The following is a 22500-nucleotide window of genomic DNA, read 5'->3' on the forward strand; positions in this document are numbered from 1 at the left end:
GATTTTTGCATATAGTTTTAGATCTGTATTTAACAGTGAAATAGGTCTGTAGCTAGAGCACAACAGAGGATCTTTCCCCTCTTTTGGGATTACCACTATTGTAGCACAAAGCATATCTCTAGGAGGGGGAAGGCCTTAATATCATTAAATATTTTGGTGAGAAATGGGAGGAGCGTTGTGGAATATTTCTTATAATAAAGATTAAAAAATCCATCCGGACCAGGGGCCTTCCCAGATTTCAGGGATTTTATTGCTTCCGTAATTTCCAGGGGCTCTATAGTTTTTTCAAGGTTTATGATATCATTCGGATCTAGAGTGGGGAGCCGGCATTCTGCTAGATAATTTCGAATCTTTATTGCTTTTTTATTTTTAACCGAGTCTCCCACTGGGCCTGGCAAATTATTGAGTGATGTATAGTAGTCTTTAAATGCGTCACTTATAATTTTGGGGTTGTGGGATACCAAGCCATTTTTAGTGTAGATGTTATGAATTTTAACATTCTATCTGCTTTATTACTTTTTTCATAGTATTTCTGTTGAGTCCATCTTATAGCTCTTTCTGCGTTTGACACCAACAAAATATTTAGTTCGCCCCTCACTGAGATTATCTGCCTGTAATTTTTCCGGGAGGGGTTTGACTTGTGAATATATTCTAGTTCTGATAATTTTTGTGTTAGTATTTCAATTGGTTTTGTTTTTTCTTTTTTTTCCGAGAGGCCAGGGCAATCAATTTGCCTCTTATCACTGATTTGTGGGCCTCCCAGAGGGTAAAAGAGGAAACCTCTGGGGTATTGTTTATTTCAAAATATTGGGCCAGTTCTTCTTCTATTAATTGGAGATGCTGTGGGTTCAATAGTAGGGATTCATTTAAGGACCACAACCTTGTTTTATTTTTGGTAGTGAGGCCTACCAATCTGGTTATAAGTGTAGAGTGGTCTGACCAAGCCGAGGGGGCAATTACTGCTGAGGAAATATTATCACTAATTTGTTGGTCTATTAGGATATAGTCAATTCGAGAATAACTATTTTGGGGGTGGGAAAAAAGGAGAAATTCTTTACCTTGTTAGTTACTAATCTCCAGGAGTCTACCAACAACAGCTCCTTGGTCATAGATACAAGTCCCCGAGTAGAGGGAACTATTTTTTGTGGCGGTGGAAGACTGTGGGATTTATCTAAATTTGGATTCATAATTGCATTTAAATCTCCTGCTAAAATTAAAAGGCCTTTCTGGACCGAGTGAATTAAATTTGTTAGTTCCTGGAAAAAAGATTCTTGATTTTCGTTAGGGGCATTGTAACAGGGGAGTTATCCCTGTTCAGGCAATGTGCCTCTAATCCAGCAGTGTGGTGGTTAACTGCTGGTAGTCAATTAACAAACACCACCTGCCTGATTAGATTGCTTAGAAAAGCATGTCTTTTGAGACAGGAAGAGAGACTCCTTAGCTCACACCAGAGCTGAACTTGGAGACAGAGCAGAGATTGTCCTTGACTCTCACAACTTGTCTTGAGCCCTGCCAGAAGAAACAGCAGAGCTGCCTCCAAGACAAAGGGGACAAGATTCTAACCTGGAGCCTGATATTTCCTGTGCACACAAGGGTGCGGTTCCAAGAGAGCAGAGAAGTTTCCTCTACAGCAGCCCAGCTAACAGATAAGACTTTCATTTACAAGACTTTTTATATCTGTTCATTTCATGTTATATGTTTGGGGCTGGGAGACATGCTTATCTAAAGGGAGTGGTGGATTGCATAGTATTTCACTAGAAATACTCCCAAGTGAATAGAAGCTTTGTTTATCCCTTGTTTGGATGGTTTTCTGATGCTAAGGAAACAGGCGCAATAAAAGCCTTATTTAATTTCACTATAACCAGACTCCCTTGCATACCTCTGTGAGCGTCCGCCTACAGGCATAAGTGTTGACTATTGTTATATCAGTAGAGTCCAGTGACCCTGTAATAATTAGAATTCTCCCAGCGAGATCACTTTTAATTTTGTCCACTTTGAAATTTACATTTTTATGGAGAAGTGTAGCTACGCCATTCTTTTTCGTGGGAGCTGATGAGTGGTAGATTAGAGGGTAATCACTGCTGAATAGCAGTGATTGATCCTCCTTTTTCAGATGGGTTCCTTATAATCAGAAACCTTAGAAATAATTCCTGTCAGTTGCGTCCACACTGCGCATGCGCAGGGACTTAGGAAACATTTCCATTGTTGCCCGTGCTATACTGTATCTAGCAGGAAGCAGGATATTCAATCCTTTGGCCACTTATTCGTGTACATCTATACACTATTCAATAGCTGGTCTCACCGTTGCTCCAGAGGGGTTAATACCCTACTCATAGCATTCCTTGTCTTCTACATCCCACCATATTCACTGGTTTACTGGGATAGTATGAATAATTAATGACACGGTTGCTTGATAGCGATGATTTAATACATTTTTAATTCACATCACACATTACTTTGGTAATATATGTTTTAAGGAATTTATTAAAAGTTAATTTTTACATTTTGCTGGTGTGCATTTAAGTGAATTCTTTTAGGGGGCACATCCATTTTGTGTTTCCCCTTCCCTTTTTTCTGATTCACTTTTCAGTTCACAGTTTGCACCCACCATTTGATTACCTCACTTATGTACTTAATCACTTTATTCAATTAGTATGGTCCTGTGATCACTCCCTACTCTTTGTTGTCTCTTCGGGTTCCTTATAATAAAATTATATCTCCTGCCAGTCTTTTGGCTTCCGAGAGAGCAATACGTCTCTTTCGGGGGGTGTTTAAGCCCTTGGTATTTTGGGATATTATGTTAATCGGCATGGTGGTGGTTCAGGGTTATACAATACAAATGAACAGAGTGATAACTTACATATAGTTGAAGAGTCGGTACATCTGTCTTCGGAAACAGTCTGGTGTGGGAACATATACATCGAGAGATATACATATTATTACATAATAGTGACAAATGCTTGTAAAACTTGGTGGAGGGGAGGGGTAGAGAAGGTAGGAAGGGGTAAACCGAGGACCCCGGCTTCCAAACATTGTTTGGGGGGACCAGCCATAGTGGGACCTGTGGTGCGAGTCTCTCGCACTCACAGGTTAAATGAACATGAGGGGTGCGGGCAGTGGCCCAGCAGCTCAACGCCGCAGTGCTCCTTTGTTTAGGAGCTAAGCATTCGAAAAGGAAAAACAAAATCAACCCAAAGAGTACGGGGTGGGTTGTGCGTGTGTGAACTTACACATCAGGGGAATAAAAACAAGAATGGGGGGCATTGAACGTTATAACTGTTTACATCAACATATCCTTTCTCAATTTTAAAAGCATTAAGTTGGTCTGGCTGGCAGCCATAGTTTGGCAGACTCTGCACTTATATTTAGTCTATAGGGGGGGAGGGACAAAAAACATGGAAAAAATGACCTTAAACGTAACCTTTAATATTTTAGTCTCTAATAAAGATTTAGTAGCTGAACTTTGGGAGACAAATTCTAGTATAGACAACATATCGGTCTAAAACCTATAGTCAAAATACACCTCTATCTAGAAAACAGTTCCAAAATAGACCATTGTATATCAACCCCTCTAAGTGTTCAGATTAGTTCAAACTGACTGTCAAACTTTAAATGTCTCAAACTTGTGGGTAACTTGGGAGAACAGTTCCACAGTGAACAAAGAAATAACCTGAGTCTTGGAACTTGCACGCTTCACAGACTTAGAAGCTAAACTCGGTAGCTTCTTGATGTGCAGGTTGTCTTGGTCGTTGCGGCTAGATCAAATTGGTCGATGTGCTCCAGATATCGCGACCGTTGTTTAGTTTTTAGATAGATTGCTGGAGTGAACCACGTATCCACTTGTACTTGTCCAGACCACATTTTGGCTTGCCTGCCATCTTAAATGGGTGTTAGGTAAGTATCCAGCTCTAGTTTTTCAAGTGGGTTGGTTCTTTGCTCGCCTAGAGGTTGGAGTTTTCACCCATGCCTGGCGTTGTGCTTTAGGTGAATGACGAGGCCTTTGAAAGGCCTCCGGATTCTCTGGTTCGAGTAGTCCCAATGATCGTAGTTTCTCCTCACCTTCTTCTGGTGAGAGTAGGATGTACATCGTTTCTTGATAAGTGAACAATAGTTTGCACGGGAAACCCCAGCGATAGCGGATTTTATTGTTCCGCAGTGAGTTGGAGATCTGCGCGAACATTCTCCACTTATTCTGCGTGATTTGAGCCAAGTCCGGAAAGATGAGGAGTGGAACATTATCTTGCTCTATCTTTGGGGTGGTTCTAGCGGCTCTCAATATTTCCTCTTTAATACGGAAATAATGTAGGCGTGTGATCACGTCCCGTGGCTTCGCTAGGTCTAGGCCTTTTCGGTCTGGGAAGCCTATGTGCTCTGTCCATCTGAAATTTCTCATCCGATGTTTCGGGTAAAAGGGACATGAAAAGCCGAGTGAGATATGCGTCCAATTGGGCGTTGTTCACTTCTTCCGGGACGCCTCTGATCCACAGGTTATTGCGTCGTGACCGGTTCTCCGTGTCTTCCAGTTTTTCTAAAATTGTTTTGACTTGGGTTTTTAATTCCTAGATTTCTTACGCTTGGTTCTCTTGTGCAAGGGCGGTGTTATCCACCTTCTCCTCCAAGTCCACGATGTGGTCTCCTATAGACGCAATCTCCACTCTGATGCTGTGGCGAAAGCTCTGCATCTCAGTAAAGAGCTTTTTATTTCTTGTACAAACACCATCATTTCTTTGCGGGTAAGTGGAGCGTCCGTCTCTTCTCCAGAGTCTGGATCTGAATCTGCGTCTCCGCCTGCGGTGGACGCTGCTTGGTCTTTTGAGCTTCGTTTTTTGAAGAAGAGGGATGCCTTGCGTTGGACCGCTGTTTTTTTGTTGTTGTTTAGTGGACAGTATATTTGTTGTTAGTTAGTCAATTTTAGCTGAAAGTAGAGCTAGGTTTGTTTGAGTGATGTAAACAGACGGATTTTAAATTTAGATGAGCTCCCCTCATTCTTAAAATGTCCCGATCACACACACATTGTTTACATTTCTTTATTTGATTTTGGTTAAGCCTTTATTCCTTGATAATTTGGTCCCTTCTTTCTCATCTGGGCTGACCCTGCACTGGGCCCAGTGGTCAATTTAAAGGAGGAAATGGGGCTCAAGGTAGGATTTAATTGGAGGGGAGGGAGAGGGAAATATCTTTATTTGCACTTCTTTTTTTCCAGATCTTTATTGGCAGCCTGTGTCTATTTCCCTTCAGCACTGCTGAAGTGAGCAGATAGGGTGGACCTAAATGGCCGCCAGCCTCCTCTTAGCAGGGCGTCACCGACTGGCAGCCTCCTTCCCCTGGGAGGTGTCTCCCCTTCCACTTCGGATCTCGTGGGTCCCGTGCCACAAGAGGAATCACCTGCACTGGCTCCGCTGCGGCCGCACGTTTGTGTGTCCTTCCCAGCACCTCACACACTGGCTGGCGCCATCTTGGGACTCTGGCTCGGTTCGGGCGTGCTGTATCTGTCGGGAGAGGGGCGGGTGATCACCGCTTCTTTATGGTGTGCCTCTGCACTGCTTTGCAATGTGGGGTTCCCCCTTACCTCCATCCGCCTTGAGGGGTTCAGGGATCGGTAGTTATCCTCGCCGCGCGGTCCCGGCGGCCATCTTAGATTTCCTCAAAATGCAATCATTTTAGTGTAATCAAGTTATTTAATGGATCAAAAAATCAGTGTGCTTTGTTACTGATTTTTTGATCCATTAAATAGCTTTATTTTGGGAACGCATACCCTGTGGTTTATTGGCTGTTTTTTACAGCACTGGAGATAGTGCTCCGTTCTTTTCCCTCTCCCTTTCTGTGAAGATTTCCACAACGGAGGCACATTCAACCTGGAGGTGCTGGATATCTACAAGGACTTTCTGTTCATCGTGGAATCTGCTTTCCCAAGTGAGTCCATTCCAGCTTTGCCTCAATCAATATCCAGGGATCATCAATTGGTAACTATCCTTACCTCATTGCCTTGTGGGATAGCTCATTACCTGATCCAATAGGACATATATATATGAACAGGTTGTCTTCCTATTTATTGCACATCTTTATAAACTACACATTTGTCTTGAGAGCATCACACATTTTTTCTTCTAGTGTAATCAAGTGTTTAAATGTGCCTAAATGACATTCCAATACTATTGTTGCTCTTCTACTCCTTTCTTTTTTGATTCGGCCCCTTTGGAGAACTAGTTGAAGTCATTCTCTATGCTGTCTCATAAAGGGAAAACAGCTGGATCTAAATACACTGATATCCAAAGTAAAACAAAACCACAGTCAAAAATATTCTTGTCACCTGGGAATAATTACGATTTGTAAAAATTTTTTACTTCTTATTTATACATTTTTTGCCGTGTGATATGGGAGCCCAGTGAACCCAAAAGTGCTGCCATGTTCATTATCCTAAAATGATTACACTTCAAAAAATTTTAAGCATTTATAGCACCAGTACCATATATTGTACTATATATATTTACATTACCGTAACGTACCGTACAAGTGAATTTTAGTGTGAGAAAATTCACGGCAATTAGCAGGAGCGAAGGCCACTCCAAGGCCCCTGCTGAAGAGACCTGGCGTATAGGAAAACAACGTGTCAATGTGAATAGGTAAAGGTAAGTACAGAAAAGTTAGTCATATCTGGAAGCAAGATTATACATGAGAAAGTCAAAGCTGTAATAAGCAATAGGAGTTCCGAGAAACATCAGTAACAAGTAGATATGGACTAAACAATTTATTATTCCCCTTCTATGACTTAGGAGAGAATTCAAGTACTTGACCTACATTTCTCCATGAAATCTAACTGAAAGTTCTATTACTGCTATGTTGGTCATGGAGAAATGCATTTTTGTTGCCTTTTGTGATACCTTTTAGGGCAGGGGTGCGCAAAGTGTTCCCCATACGCCCCCCTGCCTGCTCTCCTCCCCTGCTCGGGCCCCTGCCTGCTCAGCTCTGGCGTCAAATGATGCAGCGGGATCATGTGACGTCACCTTGCCATGGCAACGTGACTTCATGTGACCCACAGTGTCATTTGATGCCGGGTTACCATGGCGATGCGTCGCCGAAGACAAGGTAGGAGAAAGTTACAGAGGCCTCAAGCAGTCCCCCAGGATTTAATTTAAATTTCGTCCCCCCCAGTTTGCGCCCCCCTGTTTTAGGGACCAACATAGGAGCTGAGTACATTAAAGTGGAGAGAACCTTCGAAAACCATTTAGGTTTCTTCTTAAAGTGTATTGCTTCATGAAATACTTAAAGAAGCATGGAATCTACAAGGAGCAGAACAAACATTGAAAAATCAAGAATACTTTGGGAGAATCAATAGGAACACTATTGACATAAAGAATCTTTTTATTTGACTTGACAATCAAACAGGATTAAGCACCTTGGTGATGAGAAGCTTTGCATATTAGTCTTCATATCCAATGTTTTATAATGCTTTTCACATACAGAGGATTGTCACGCTGGAATTGTAATATAACAAATTATATTCAGAGCCTTTCATTACCCACATGCTGATTTGAGAAGCGTGTGGGTGATGCAAAAGCACAAATCATATTTATTTTTGGAATAACACTAAAATACACTAAGACAAAAGGCTATTACCAAAATGTAAGGAGTTTGTTTGTATCTGCAGTACCACCAAACAGCAGACTAAACAACGTTATCCACATCTCAGCAAACTGACCCCCAAGTTTATAGATACAAATGTAGCCGGGGGATCCATGCTGCTGGATCTGACCCACAGCAGGTTGCCTTGGTGCCAGAGACAATAAATCCTGCAACATCTGTAAATATTCCTACATTTTGTGGGTGATCAAGATGTGTCCTATAGATATATGTTTCAAGAGCAGCCCAATAAAATGATATATTGAAGCAGCAACCCGCTCAATTTACCCAAGTGATGCTGTATAGAATCAAAATCGTAGGAACGTCCAGATCTGAACTCTGCTATTATTAGAACCCTGGGTCCCGTGATAATTACCTTTTCATTGTGCTGACGCTCTTCTTCACCTTCCTTCCAATAGGAAGCCACAACGTCACACCTACGATGATTTTGAAGCATCCTATTGGCCTGCAGGAGAGAGGCTGATTTTATTCCAAAAGGGAATCAAAACTCTGCCACAGAAAAAGATAACCATCTTCAGATCTGCTAAAAATAATGTGATTTCAATTTGGATTTGGACTCCCCCCCCGCTCTTCTAGTTCCGAGTCTGTAACAAAATTTGTATAAAAACTAAAATGACTGGTGGGTGGGTTGGGGACTTTGCTGTTTTAAGGGATTTTTAAAAAATCTCTCTTCCCTGCAAGTTTTAATAGAACTTATTTTTAAGGTAGGTGAGTATTGTTCCCTCTTCTTGAATATGTTACATTGTAAACTTGATGTGCTTTCCTGGTCCCTGTATTGGCATTTTTCTTTAGATTTTAGATCCCCCCGCCCTCCCCCCCCATATGTTTTGAAAAGTATATGACTATTATCCCTTCCACTAGTGCTTTTGTGCTAGTGGTAATGATTACCCATATTGAAAGATCATCCAGATATAGCAGATATTATTGTTCGCTCTGGTACATATTCTGCTTCATCCCTACCGTTGAATCCCATTGAGTCTCTGTGAGATTCTGTGTTAAAATGGGATATATTGTGTTATCACTAGGAACAAGGAGGCTGGCCACATCTGTATATGTGAACAAAGAATCACCCGGTGCTCTAGTGGGAGGGATTAGTGAAATAAGAATGCCAAATGGCATTTTATAACACATATATAGTGCAATATCGTGACAGATGATCGCGATAGGAATAATACAACTGTGATAAAATAATAAATAAATATATATGTAGCCCTCTTTCCCCCATGACTAGGAAAGACTACCAGCGCTGCCGTACCTTAGTGGCTAACAGGAGGCTGAGGTAACCTTGATCTCTAACACACAGCACCTCCACCTGGGAAGGATCCTCACATAGTAGGATAGCCCCTCCCAAGACAATACAATAGTAAATATACACACGTGGTATGATAAAAGAATATTTGCTGAACACATCAATATATATATATATATGTATATATATATGCAGTGGTTGACAAATCACCAAAAAATCTACTCGCCACACAAAAAAATCTACTCGCCACCTAGTACCAAACGTGTGCTGCTTGGGCCAATATTTACTCGCCCGGGGGTTAAATCCACTCGCCCGGGGCGAGCAAATGTATAGGTTTGTCGAACACTGTATATATGTATATATATATATATATATATATATATAATCTCACAACATACAACCCCGGGGAGCTTCCCCACAGTACTCGGGGTGTGGTGGCACCAGTGTCCATCCCCCCAATGTCAATTCCCACCCAAAGTGTAGGGAGTAGCGCTACCCCTGAAGACTGTTGGTGCACTTAGATTAGGTAATTTCCTGGTCTGTCCAGACCAGGCCACGTGGCTGAGCATTCGCTGGGCCGCAACGAGTCCCATGCTGCTTGGATCCTCAGGTGTCCACCTCTGGATGGGTCTCCCATTGGAGGGTGCCCCCATAAGAGTGTCTCTGATAGTAGGGGTCTTGGTCTGGTCCCAGACCACAGGTCAAGCACACCGCGTGGTGTCCATCACGGCATACTGACACTCTAGACGGCTACTGGGGAAGTGTCCCTATCTATGGGCCTTCCCTGCAGCAGCCACAACCTGTGACGAATCGGGGCCTAGCTGGGACCTAGCGTTGATCTGGCCTAGTCCAGCGAAGCACAGCTCCCTGGACACTACCTTCTCTTCTTGCATCCCTGCTCCGACTGTCGCGTGGTGCTCCTACAGGTGCGCCAATGAGTATTCTAAAACTTGCCTTGGAAAATCTGGGGCAATCACCAACAAGACGCAGGTACATGCTGGGTACATGCTGCAACATTTCAGTGACATTTCTGCAGACAGACTAATGGCCCATCGGATTAACACAGCGGAGGTACCTGGCAGTCCCATTCAAACTGAATCGGACTGCCAGGGACCCTGCTGTGTTAATCCAGGGAGCTCCGATCGCCGCCGCAGCCATTCCACCCTCTTCCCTGTCTGGCACGGAGGTAAGGGGGCTCGGCTACATATATGTAACCAATAAACTGCTGCTCAACCCACGATGAACCTTTCTCTTTGGTTCTTAGTAGTAATGAGGAGGAAGAGTGCGGGGAGCACAGGGGACCGGTAGGGGCATAAAACAAGAGAAAAACACAAAAATAGTGCAATTCTGTGTAGAATAGGCAATGACTTAAAAAATGTAGTACCACAAAAATGTACACTCACATTTTCAATAAAGGGAAACAAGCATTGTATCACAAAAGGAAATCCATTGCTGTTGTGTTCTTAATGGTGTAACTTGAGTGTAAGGTATCAGGCAGGATGGCAGGTACTCAAACGTGGATGCAAGAAACACAGAGAAACGAAATTGTGCAGAAGGTCACAGTGTATTAACACAGTATCACACTAGCAAGTACAAATGGCAACTCACATGTGGACCAAGGGTACAGACATTGTACGATAGCAGCTAGATGGGTCTCCAGCTACCAAGACTCTACGCGTTTCGCAAGTCAGCTGCATCAGGAGTTGGTAGTTGACTACTGACTCCTGATGAAGCTGACTCGCAAAACGCGTAAAGTCTTGGTAGCCAGCTTATTGGGACCCGGAAGGTAACGTCATCACATGTAGACGCCGACCTCGAGCGTTTGGAACGCAGTAGGGGAACGTGGAAGTGGAAGGACCACAGGGAGCTGTATGTGCACCACCCGCCGTGCGGAAACCTCAATTTGACCGCCATACTCCTGACTCCAATTGCCAGAGACCCATCTAGCTGCAATATGTGCATTTATGTTAGATATATGTTGCCTATACGCTACATTATTTCAGAGCTAATCCAATATTTAAACGCCATATAAAATGTCTTTAGCATATTGAATATCCTGGTATATGGGGCTGTGCCAGTGCAGTTATTAGGGCGTCTCTGCATGGTTCATCTGCTCCCCAGAATGTGATTACCGTTTCTGACCATTTATTCACACCTTTTGTTACAGGTTTGATGCCATTACTGAGGAATTAAAGAAAAATGTGATTCATACAAAAAGTTTTGGTGGAAAGTGCCGGAAAGTATTCAGCGGCGACAGCAAAGAATTCTATAGACTAAGTGAAAATGTCCTGACGTATACATTTCAGGTATGTTACTTGTATCTGTGTAATACAGTAGCTCAGTATGCAGTAATTGTATGTGATTCTAGTGTTCATTGTATCTATAGCACTAAACTAGTCAGACTAAAAAGCTCAATTCCCTCTTACGGCTTAAGCATAAAAGAAAAGGTATTGTTGTATCTGTTTATCCTATAACTACAGTATATAACATATTGTAATCATTGCATAACTACTTCCACCCAGATAAACCAGACACAGCTGACACACAAGCATTTTTGTAGTGTGAGACTACAACTGTTTGTGAGGCTTTGGGTTCTGATTGGGAGACCATGGAAGCCATATAACTGACCCCAAATAGTGCCATGGAAATTCTCGTCACTGTTCTCTTCCCACGTATTCTCCAGATGAATTTCCTCTATGTTGGCTGAAGGAACCCCAAAAGTATAAAAATAGCAGGAGTATGTGCAGTGTTACTAGTCTGGAGTGGGTTATGACACCTTGATTTGAAAGGTTTAGTCCCACTTAGAAAAATGTATTATAATTGAAGTGAAAGCACTCAGCAATCTTCTCTGTGTCTGTCAGCATGTCTCAAACATAAAAATATTGAAGGATTTTACAATGAGTTATGTAATTGGGATACAAAATGGGAAATAATGGAGGTACTGAACAACTAAAAACGTAATTGTTTTGCCAATTTGACTGGTGAAAATATTTTGCCCTCTATAAAATGCGCCGTCACTGCCGCTGCTGCTCTCAGAAGTGCATCTTATAGAGGGCAAAATGGAAATCTGTGTGCAAATATGTGTGCAAATATGCAAGAAGCAAACCCCATAACTACTTACACCTGCAAAACGGTTATTGAAAAAAACATTTGAACCACTTTATTATATTATATCTGATATAATCTTATATTAGAGACGCACCTCTAACAGGGGCAAACGCACAGTTTCCCAGGTGGTTGAGCATTCAGCCAAGATAGTGGGATATTGTTTACCACAGAATGCAGGTGTTTAGCTGGTTCCATTAGTGGCAGAATATCATGTATACTGTATACATTTATAGACCCATTTAGATGTATGTGCATGTAGTACATCGATCTATATCTACATATACACGCAAGCAGGTGAGCACTCCCGAAAACACAGATTGTTACATTATGGGAATGTATGTATGTTACTGAGTTTGTATATACAGAAAACCCCCACCCAATACATAGTTCCTGCAGTCTTACATACATGCCCAAATACTCGCTCTCGCATGCCTTTATGAATTCAGATACTGTACATCCTCACATAAACTCACACATCATGCCCTACATGAATTCACATGAACTCACACATGCTTATATGTGATGCACCTACAGTATTAATACAAATATACATTCAGAAACCTTGTAACAAGGGTAATACTGCAGGCTTGGCTGTTCATCTTCTGCAGCTCACCAGTTGAGGGGTATCATCATTTCACTCGTTGATATGATTCTTGTATGGGGTTGAAAGGGTGGAAGGGCTGCTGGAGGAGAGAATGAACAGGCTGCTGTATCTCCTCCTGTGGTTAGATGCATCTGTGCAGAAAAAGATGTTGAAGCTTTTAGTTTCTGTTTATGAAAGACTTGCTATGTGGAAAAATAGGAAGGTGGGCCTGATTATCTTAAACCAGCGTTGCGCAAACTGGGGGCACGATATTTTTCTGGGGGGGGGGGCGCGGGCGGTAGCAGATGCACCGCGCTTTTCCCAAAGGCATTAAAATTAAATGCTGGGGGATCGCATGAGGCCTCTGGAACCTCAATTTACCTTGCTTCAGCCGGCGTCTAGAGGCGTCTCCATGGCAACGCGGCATAAAATGACGCCACGGGGTAATGTGGCGTGACGTCACTTCGCGCGTTGCCATAGCATGTGACCTCACATGACGTGGCATCACATGACCCAGCGTGTCATTTGACGCTGCACTGAGCGAAGGAGGGGGGGTGTGAGCACCCGGGGACCAGAGGCAGGAGGTGTAGGAGCAAAAGTTTGCGCACCCCTGTCTTAAACAGACCTTGTCCAATAAGATATTATTCTAGCTATGTCCCTAATGATGAGCATGATAATAAATACAACTAGGTAAAACTTCTTCTATCTGTAGGAAAGAGACCCACAAATATTTATATATATTTATATATATATTTATATATTTGTCTATTCCAATCTATAATTGGAGTAGACAATCTATACTTATCCAAATTCCTCCTACCCTCATAGAAACCCCCCAAACTACCCTATAGCCAATGGTGACTGATAACAAATATGAGATTATTTCATTTGATGGGGGTATCCTTCTGAATATTTGTAGGTAACTTTACGCTCTGCCATGTTACCTTTCAGAATAAATGTGTTGCATATCTTTCGCATACGCCCAAACTGCTTCATTCACCCCATTATCATATCATATACAGCGGTTAAGTTGTGGATGAGGATTCTGGGTTGTGACATGTAAGTAAAATTCACCAGCATATTTCTCCCAGTCAGTGTGAGGGTTTCTGATTTAGACAGCATAGGGCTTCTGACAGCTTTCCCGGGGCCCAGGACTAGAGTTTTCAAAAGCAGTTGGTAGGGTTGTTAAAGCAGCAGAATATGGTGACATTGAAAAAAAAATGAAATCTAGGTTTGAAGCAGGGAGTCTCCAGAGCTGAACCGCATTAATTTGAGCTCTCTGAAAGGGGTGCCGGTAGCAGCTCGGCTAGGGCTAGTTGGGGCTATCGCGTCACGAGGGCCAGTAGGAAGCCGTGATATCATCCTATTGACCTGCATGACAGGGACACTTAAACCAGCAGATAGATACCAGCAGCACCTAATGGAGGTAAGAATCTCAGGAAGCAGGGGTTCACCGGAGCTCCGTAGACCCCTGCTTCAAACCTAGGGGGTGGGGAGGGGAACATTTAAAAAATTTTTTTTTTTAAAGAGCACTTTTTTCTTTTTTCCCCCTTTCTCTCCCTCTCCCTCTCTCTCCCTGCCCTCTTCTCACTCCCTATCTTTCACTCATCCCTCTCTTACTCTCCCTTTTCTCTCTCACTTTCACCCCCTCTCTCGCTCACACCACCCTGCCTTTCACTCTCCCCCTCTTTTACTCTCCCTTTTTATCTCTCACTTTCACCCCCTCTCTCTTGCTCATACCACCCTGCCTTTCACTCTCCCCCTCTTTTACTCTCCCTGTCTCTCTCACTTTGCCCCTCTCTCCTCCCTTCATTTATCAGACTGCCACCTCTCTTTCTCTTTATCCCCTATTCTCTCTCTCACTCTCCTCCCCTCTTTTTCTCACTCTCCCCCCTTTCTATCACTCTGACCCACCTCTTAATCACTTTTACTCACCCCTCCCTTTCTATCTCAATCTCTCCCTCTCTCTTTCCCCACTTTCTTTCACTCACCCTCCTCTATCTCTGTCTCCACCTCTCTGTCTCTCACTCACTCACTCTCTCTCTCTTCCCATCGCTCTCTCACTCTCTCACCACTCTCTGTCTCTCTCTGTCTCACTCTTCCTCTCTCTCATTCTGCCCCCCCTCTCACTCTACCCCACCTCTCCTCTCCTCTCTCACTTTGTCTGAACCTCGAGCTCTACCAGTGGAAAGTGGGATTCAGGGTCTGTCTGTCCATACCAATCGGTGGCCCTGTATCATGCGATTGACTGAATTCGGTTCAGATGAAATAATAAAAAATGACAGTACATTTTTACAATGATACCAAATTCTCCATAATAAACTATGTACCTTACTCACATTTCCCCTGATCCTCCCACCCTGTAGCTTCAGTGCATGATCTAGCATGTCTCTTCTCTCTTGGTGTACCAGCAGAAAGGACTGGAAGAAGTAAGATGAAGTTACACATTTCTCCATACTGTGCCGATATGTTTTCTGCAATAAGGATAAAAGGTGGGACTTCTTAGGCCCAAATCCACAAAAGGGGGCTAAACTTCAGCCTCTATTCATATGAATGGGATTAAAGGTGTCCTAAAGCTTAGCACCCTTATGTGGATCTGAGCCTTAATGTCAGTTTTTAGCTTCTGACTTGACGATCCACTCATTTACTGTCTATCATCTGAAATAATGGTACTGTATGCCTCTCTTCCCAGAAGTAAGGAGAAAGCTGGTAGTGGATACAGAATATAAACAGATTACATAGATTTTGGTTGCAAGGTTCTTTTTTTTGTAGGAAGAAAAAAGGGTATAATTTTGTGCATATTTGCTACCTTTTTCTAAAGACACATTCTTCTAGGTTTCGGTCAAGAATGATTTTAACTACGACTTTTACAACAGCAGCTGGTCTTATGTAACACATAGTGAAACCCATGTGAGAGTCAAGGGAGAAAAACTTGATATATATAGTTCATCAAAACAAGAAAAGGAAAAGGTAAGAGACTGTATAAAAGTACTTTAAGGAGAATATGACCATGCGCTTTAATGTACATTCCGAGGTACTTTACCAGTGGGATTGATGTAACTGATCTATTGCAAATGCGATTCATGTATATCTATATCCTCTAGAAAAAATGGAAGGTTAAAGCAGTAACCTCACCTACTTGTTTTACAGAATAAAACTGGGGGGGTCCTCTGGAAATTAACCTCACTATTTTTTGTTTTGTGGACTCCGGTTCCCAATAATCTCCCTGTTTTATTTCTCATTGTTAGAGCTCTAATTCAGGAAATCAAAGTGGCCACTAAATCCCGCAGGTCCCGCATGATAGTAGGAAGGCACAATGGATGACGTTGTGGCTTCCTGTTGGATGATTGTGGGTGCCATCTTGCCAATCTAAATGGTATGAATCTTGAGAATCGGGTGGGAATCAGAACTAAAATGAGCTCAGTTCAGCTCCGGAGTGGGCTGATGTGCTGTATTATGGTGTAATTCATTTCTTCTTCAGAGCCACCAGCTTATGGTTATCCAGAATGAAGTAGAAGTGGCTCAGTTCATAAATAACCATCCTGAGTTTTTAACTCTTGCTGAACAATTCTGGAAAGAGCTTTTCAATCTCCCATCAGTTTATGTATACAGTGACTACCGAAAACTTATTGAAAATTATGGAACCCATTTCCTGCAATCTGGATCTTTGGGAGGACAGTATAAGGTTCTGTTTTATATGGATACCGAAAAAATGAATCAAGAAGGTATAGTTTACATTTTTTTAAATATCTATTTGATATGATGTAAATATATATAATTAAATATCTCTAATAAGCGAAATTGTTATTCAGTGCTCTGTATTTTATGTCTGTCTGTGAACAGTAAATGTTATCTAACAAAGCTGAACATGCCTCAGATACCTGGGAAATAGGCAGTGCTAACTGGGATATGCAAAGTATATGAAAAATTATTTAAATTAGCATATTTCTCAGGTATCTCAGGTGACACAAACTCCTCACAAACTTTTGTATGTTTGAAAAGTCTAAGGAGCTTATTTTAGTAGCTTCGAAACGGGACTTTATGCATCTAAAGTGCATTTTACTAGTGGTTTTGCTATTCTGCAAACCGTTATCGCATGTCCACATTGCCTGCAAATGAATTTCTAACATACGTTATCATTCATGCTCTGACAATCCAACCGTAAGGTCAAAAAAGGGTGAAAGACACTTTTTTTTTTGCCAATAACTGCTATTCAGGTAGCTCTGTAATGCAAATCTCGGCTGAAATGCTCACTTTTTTTGCGCCACCTAGAGGGTGGTGAGATGGGAATGATGATTTCCTGGAGGAGATGGGGGGTAGAGGAGGTGGAGGAGGACTTTGACTCCCTAACCTAATAGTATCTTAAGTTGTGTATATGTCCCCACAAACCAACCTCCAAATAAATTAGGGAGAGATGCCTGTGCTGAAAAATGAACATACCTGTGGTCCCATGGGAGATATGCTAATGTCTATACAAAGTATATTTAAATGTGTCCCACATCTTTTTTCATCTACATCAATCATCATTTATTTGTTTAAGTAAAAATGCCTCCACTTAAGGGGACATCGCAATACTTTACAGTTAAACAAATTAAAATGATGTACAATTGTTTTGTTAGACAGGGAAATCCAGAAGGAAGAGGTAAGTCTTACACCGAGCCCAAGACAGTGGTAAAGTAGATATACACATGAGCTGTGGTGGTAGAAGCTGCACATGAGAAGGCCCGCGCACCTAGTGTAGGGTGTAGTACCTTTGACCCGTAGAGGTGGCCCCCCTGAGGACCTGCGATCATAGCAAGTATCGCTCAGCGGCTTCAAACGAGACTTGCAAGGTTTTAAAGGCCATTACGGCTAACTGAACCAGGAAGATCACTGGAAGCCAATGCAGATCACGTAAGATGGGAGTGATATGCTGAAATTGAGAAACACATCTCAGCATCTGAGCTGAAGCATTCTGCAAGAGCTGGAGCCTCCGCATCAGGCATACCGGAAGGTTTGCTTAGAAGGTATTCCTGTAGTCCATCCGCTTTGGCGCAAAGGCATGGACCAGTGACTCAAGGTCCATGGATGACAGGACTGGACGCAAGCTCCGAAGCAGACTAAGAGAAAAAAAAACAGACTTAACAACTGAGGCCACATGGGCGTACATAGTTACATAGTAGGTTACGTAGTTACATAGTAAGTTACATATTACATAATAGATGAGGCTGAAAAAAGACATGCTCCATCAAGTTCAACCTAAGCTAAATTTAGACAACAGATACTGTATCCTATATCTATACTTACTTATTGATCCAGGGGAAGGCAAACAAAAAAAACAAGTGACATATCATCCACTGATATCTCATAAGGGGAAAATACATTCCTTCCTGACTCCAAAAATTGGCAATAAGATTACTCCCTGGATCATCATCCTTCCCATGTTTACTTATTTGGTATATCCCTGTATACCTTTCCTTTCTAAAAAGATGTCCAACCTTTTTTTAACAAATCTATTGTATCTGCCATCACAGTCCCAGTGGGTAATGAATTCCACATTTTAACTGCCCTTACTGTAAAGAACCCTTTCCTTTGTTGCTAGTGAAATCTCCTTTCATCCAACCATAAGGGATGATCCCGAGTCCTTTGTATTGTCCTTGGTATTGAATTTTGAAACTCTGGTCAAAGAGGATGATGATGTTACAAACCTGGCACATGGGCAGTGGCTGTACACCATGGATTCACCATGGATTAGGGGATGCTTGAAACTCCCCTGCCCCATTCTCAGGCATTTTACCGAGCCCATAATCATTAGTTCAGTCTTGTTAGGATTGAGCTTCAGCCAATTCATCTCCATCCATGCCGCTACCCTGTCTAGACATGCCGTCAGTGTGGCGACAGCGGTTCCTGGGTATCATCAGCAGACTGGAGGCACTTCAGAAGCGGCGCAAGTGAACGGTGAACGGTGAAGGCACTTAAACACACATAAAAATATATAAAGTGATTCAAAGTTAAAATAAACCTTGAATATACAGTGTGACAATGAGTCCTGTATATACGGTACTAAAAAGGTGCAAAGAGTGTTAAATAAACTTATTAGTGTGACTAACAGTGAAGTGAAAGCAATAGTAAAATAATACAAATGTTTTCAGCAAGTAATCTTGTGATTGTTGAAATTTCAAAACCTCCAGTGAGAATTTGTTCCGAATTCTCCTGCGCAAATCCACTTCTCCAGAGTCCAGAGGGAGCTTGTCTCCAAGTCACTCAAAAAGAGAAGAAATTAGATATAGTGTACACCGGTATAGAACTGTTGCAAAGGGGGAGGGTGTCTTGGTTCCTTCAATCAGTCTACTTACAGTGTATAAAAATAAAGATCGCAAAATCGCCAGTGGTTATCTCAAAATGAGAGAAAACAAACATATAGTGCAGACCAGTATGGTTCTTTATCTTGGAATATAGCAGCAATATACAGTATGGGAGGGGGGTGAGAGAGGATGAGGGGGTGAGAGAGGATGAGGGGAGGGGTGAGAGGATGAAGGAAGAGGGGTTGGAGGGGAGGGGATGAGCGGGGTGAGAGGATAAGGAGGGGTGCAACAATCTTGGAATTTGTGGGAGAGGAGCATTAAGATCAGTATTGATCACCATGGGCCTGTATGAATGTAGGTATGTTATTTATAAATGATCTGACCATTACGTCATTTGTTCTGAATTTCACTCCAAGCATGCACCAATTTGCACCATTCTATTTCCTAAAAAAATCCAACAGAGGTCACTCCCTCCCAAGACTCCTCCCCAGACTTTTTAAGAAAGAGAATATAAATGCGCGCAAATTGGTGTATACATGGAGTGAACTTAAGAAAAAATTACGTAACAGTCGGGTCATTTATAAATGACAATCTTCCCCACCAACGATTCTCGCGCGCGTCGCACCATTCACCATTGTGTCCAGTATATTTGGTTAAGCCACCTGGCAACCCTAGACATGACAGATAGTTGTTGTGTTGGTTTGTCATGTGACATGACAGATTCAACTGCTGTATTTAGTCATCTGTAATATGAGTCATTACAGGTTTAGCTGTTAGCACAGGAAAATGGCGGCTTGATTAATAAATGCTACAGACAGTTATCCAGATTTCCTGCGTTTGTTTTCCCCTTTACGCAGAATGTTAGTGGAAGGGTCTGTGCATTTTAAACCCATCCTATATATAGCATTCTTATGTTGTATTCAATTGGGTAAAAAGTTACATTTCATATCAGTACAGATTCACAGCATTTTCATGTAAGACTTCTCCCAGCAGTGACCTCGTATGTCTTTCTGTGCACTTTCACCACAAATACTGTATACATTTTTACAGGTGTGACCAGGACAGATTTCGAGAAATGTACTACAACAACTAAAAGATTTCTGTTCTTTAAGAGAACAAAAACAGAATGCAAAAAGCTGGCAGATGTATTACAATCGTCATCGGGTAAGTAATACCACGCCATTTTTATCTTTAGTGTTAATAAAACCATGGAAATATTAAGCTACCTGCTGCTGATTGACTGATTGATGATGATGATGATGATGATGATGAGGACTTGTTCTTATACAGTATAGCGCCGCTAGTTTTACGTAGCGCTTTACAGAGACATATTGCAGACACAGGTCCCTGCACCGTAGAGCTTACAAATGATGTTTTTGGTGCCTGAGGCACAGGGAGATATGGTGACTTGTCCAAGGTCACAAGGAACTGACACCGGAAATTGAACCTCTGAGCCACTCGTTCTTCTCTAGATTCGTATTTACCAGTGGATGGATGCTACTCCAAAAGGCTCTTAACACCTATAAGATATTCACCTTACGGGACCTGAGGTGTCTTATGACTAGCTTTGCTTAGAAAATATGAGCGCTGGAATGAATATTGCCATAATATTTTATGGAGTAGCATTACTTAGTACAGGGGTGGCCAACTCCAGTCTTCAAGGGCCACCAACAGGTCAGTTTTTCAGGATATCCCTGCTTCAGCAAAGGTAGCTCAGTCATAACAGCCATTGATTGAGCCACCTGTGCTGGAGCAGGGATGTCCTGAAAACCTGAGCTGTTCGTGGTCTTGAGGACTGGAGTTGGCCACCCTAAGTTTAGTAAAAAAAGACTGTGAATAAGCAATGTGGTAGGTGCTAAAATCGGAATAACATGAGGCGTACACCAGTATGTTGTGCTGGAGACGGCCAGTCACAGTATTTTGTAACTGACCAATAATTATCCTGAATATTGTCTCTCAATTGTTTTTAATACAATGTGGTAAACAAAGGCCTTTTAACTGTTTCTGTATGTAAAATAATTCATTTCTTTTTTTTGACTGATGGATGTAGATGTTAACAATATTTTTTTCCTGAGCCATAATCTCTAGTAATTCTTAATATGTATTATATTTTGTATCTAACTAGGGCTACAATTAATACTGGTGCAAGCTTAAAAAACTGCATATAGAAATGGAATAATATTGCATTAGTGTTACGGTTTGCATCCAGGATAATCCGCACCTAACATTGTCTATCTTTGTAAATCACATGAAGGATCCAACAGCCAAGAGATTCGTGGTAGCCCCTATGTGATAGGAGGAGAACCTAAATTTGTTTCTGGCCTCAGCTATTTCAATCTAAATAATCCAGCTGGAAATGAAGCTCAATATACCTCCTGGGCTGGGTCTGTAACCAAACTACCAAGTATAATAAAACAAAAGGTTAGTATTCCTTTGTTAAAACCTCTTGTCTAGTTAATGTGCTCAAACCCTTGGGAGAGTCATAGGTCCTTATTTAACATGTTGTGCTGCGGATGAGTTTAGTTACATTTATTTGAATGGAGCTGAATTCTTCTCTAGCACTGGGAAAGCAGCTGCAAGGAATATTAAAAGGGGACTATAGTCATAAAGCCCAATAATATACACTATAACTCTACCTTTGGTTTAAGAAGTAACATGTTGACAATATCGGATTATATGAACTAAGATCTGGCATTGTATTACTGTGGGGATCTTTAGAACAAAAATGACCACAGTACTTTAATTTTATTATTGGTCCAACAAACAGGTTATTGTATTGTATGTCTTTATTTATATAGCACCAAAAGTGTACTCAGCACTTCACAAAGAATACAGTACAGGGAATTATAATAATACATTAAGCGCAGCAAAATCAGACAGTAGGAAAGGAAATTCCTGCCCCGAAGAGCTTACAATCTAAGTGGTATGATGGGAAACTTACAGAGAAAGCAGGTGAGGGAATAAGTGCTGTAGATGGCCGTGCTTGGTCACAACGGTTGGTAGGAGTGACTGTGGGTGTGGGACAATAGCCAAGAGTGCAGGCTGTTGGGATTTAAAACCAGAGACAGAACATGAAACACAGACAGTGCCCAGTGCTACATCCATTGACACAAATACACGGTACAGTGCCTATATATCTATATAGATATATAGATATCGTATGAATAAAATGGTCTTTTAGTTTAACTCTTTGGCCAAAGTGTCATGAGCCCTTGAGCCCCTCCAAGGCAGACCACGTCTCAAGGGTCCTAACACTAATATAAATTCTTAATAACCTGTACATTACCAGAAAGAATGATTTATAATAAATCTGTCAAAATTAGTTGCATAGTTCTAAGTCTGATTGAAGCTCTTATTAACTGTACAATACCAGGAAAAGCACTCTGTATTAGATTTGTTGCAATCAAACTGCATGCAAGTTCCCATGAGTGTGGAAGGTGAAATGGAGTGAGTTTTCACCATTTAAAAGTGGGAGGGGGTGAGCTTCAAACCTGGGAAGGAGGAGCCACCCTCCAAATCAGCTGGGAACAGCTGAACAGAATTGCAAAACATACAGAACCCCTATAAGCTCATATTGAACCCCCAAAATAACCACAACATATATATATATATATCTATATATGCGTATAAGTGTA

General features: G+C 41.8%; 1 protein-coding gene across 1 annotated transcript in view; it reads left to right on the plus strand.

The window, feature by feature from the left end:
* The window catches only part of C7 (complement C7), a 101134-nt gene that overhangs the window by 38451 nt on the left and 40183 nt on the right, over nucleotides 1–22500 (plus strand). The window contains exons 6-10 of the mRNA XM_075588656.1: nucleotides 11058–11196; nucleotides 15417–15551; nucleotides 16063–16306; nucleotides 19916–20029; nucleotides 21120–21286. Coding sequence (XP_075444771.1) covers nucleotides 11058–11196; nucleotides 15417–15551; nucleotides 16063–16306; nucleotides 19916–20029; nucleotides 21120–21286 — 799 coding nt within the window. The remainder of the gene's footprint in view (nucleotides 1–11057; nucleotides 11197–15416; nucleotides 15552–16062; nucleotides 16307–19915; nucleotides 20030–21119; nucleotides 21287–22500) is intronic.

The sequence above is a fragment of the Ascaphus truei genome, chromosome 1, assembly GCF_040206685.1.
Source record: "Ascaphus truei isolate aAscTru1 chromosome 1, aAscTru1.hap1, whole genome shotgun sequence".
Classification (NCBI taxonomy): Eukaryota; Metazoa; Chordata; class Amphibia; order Anura; family Ascaphidae; genus Ascaphus; species Ascaphus truei.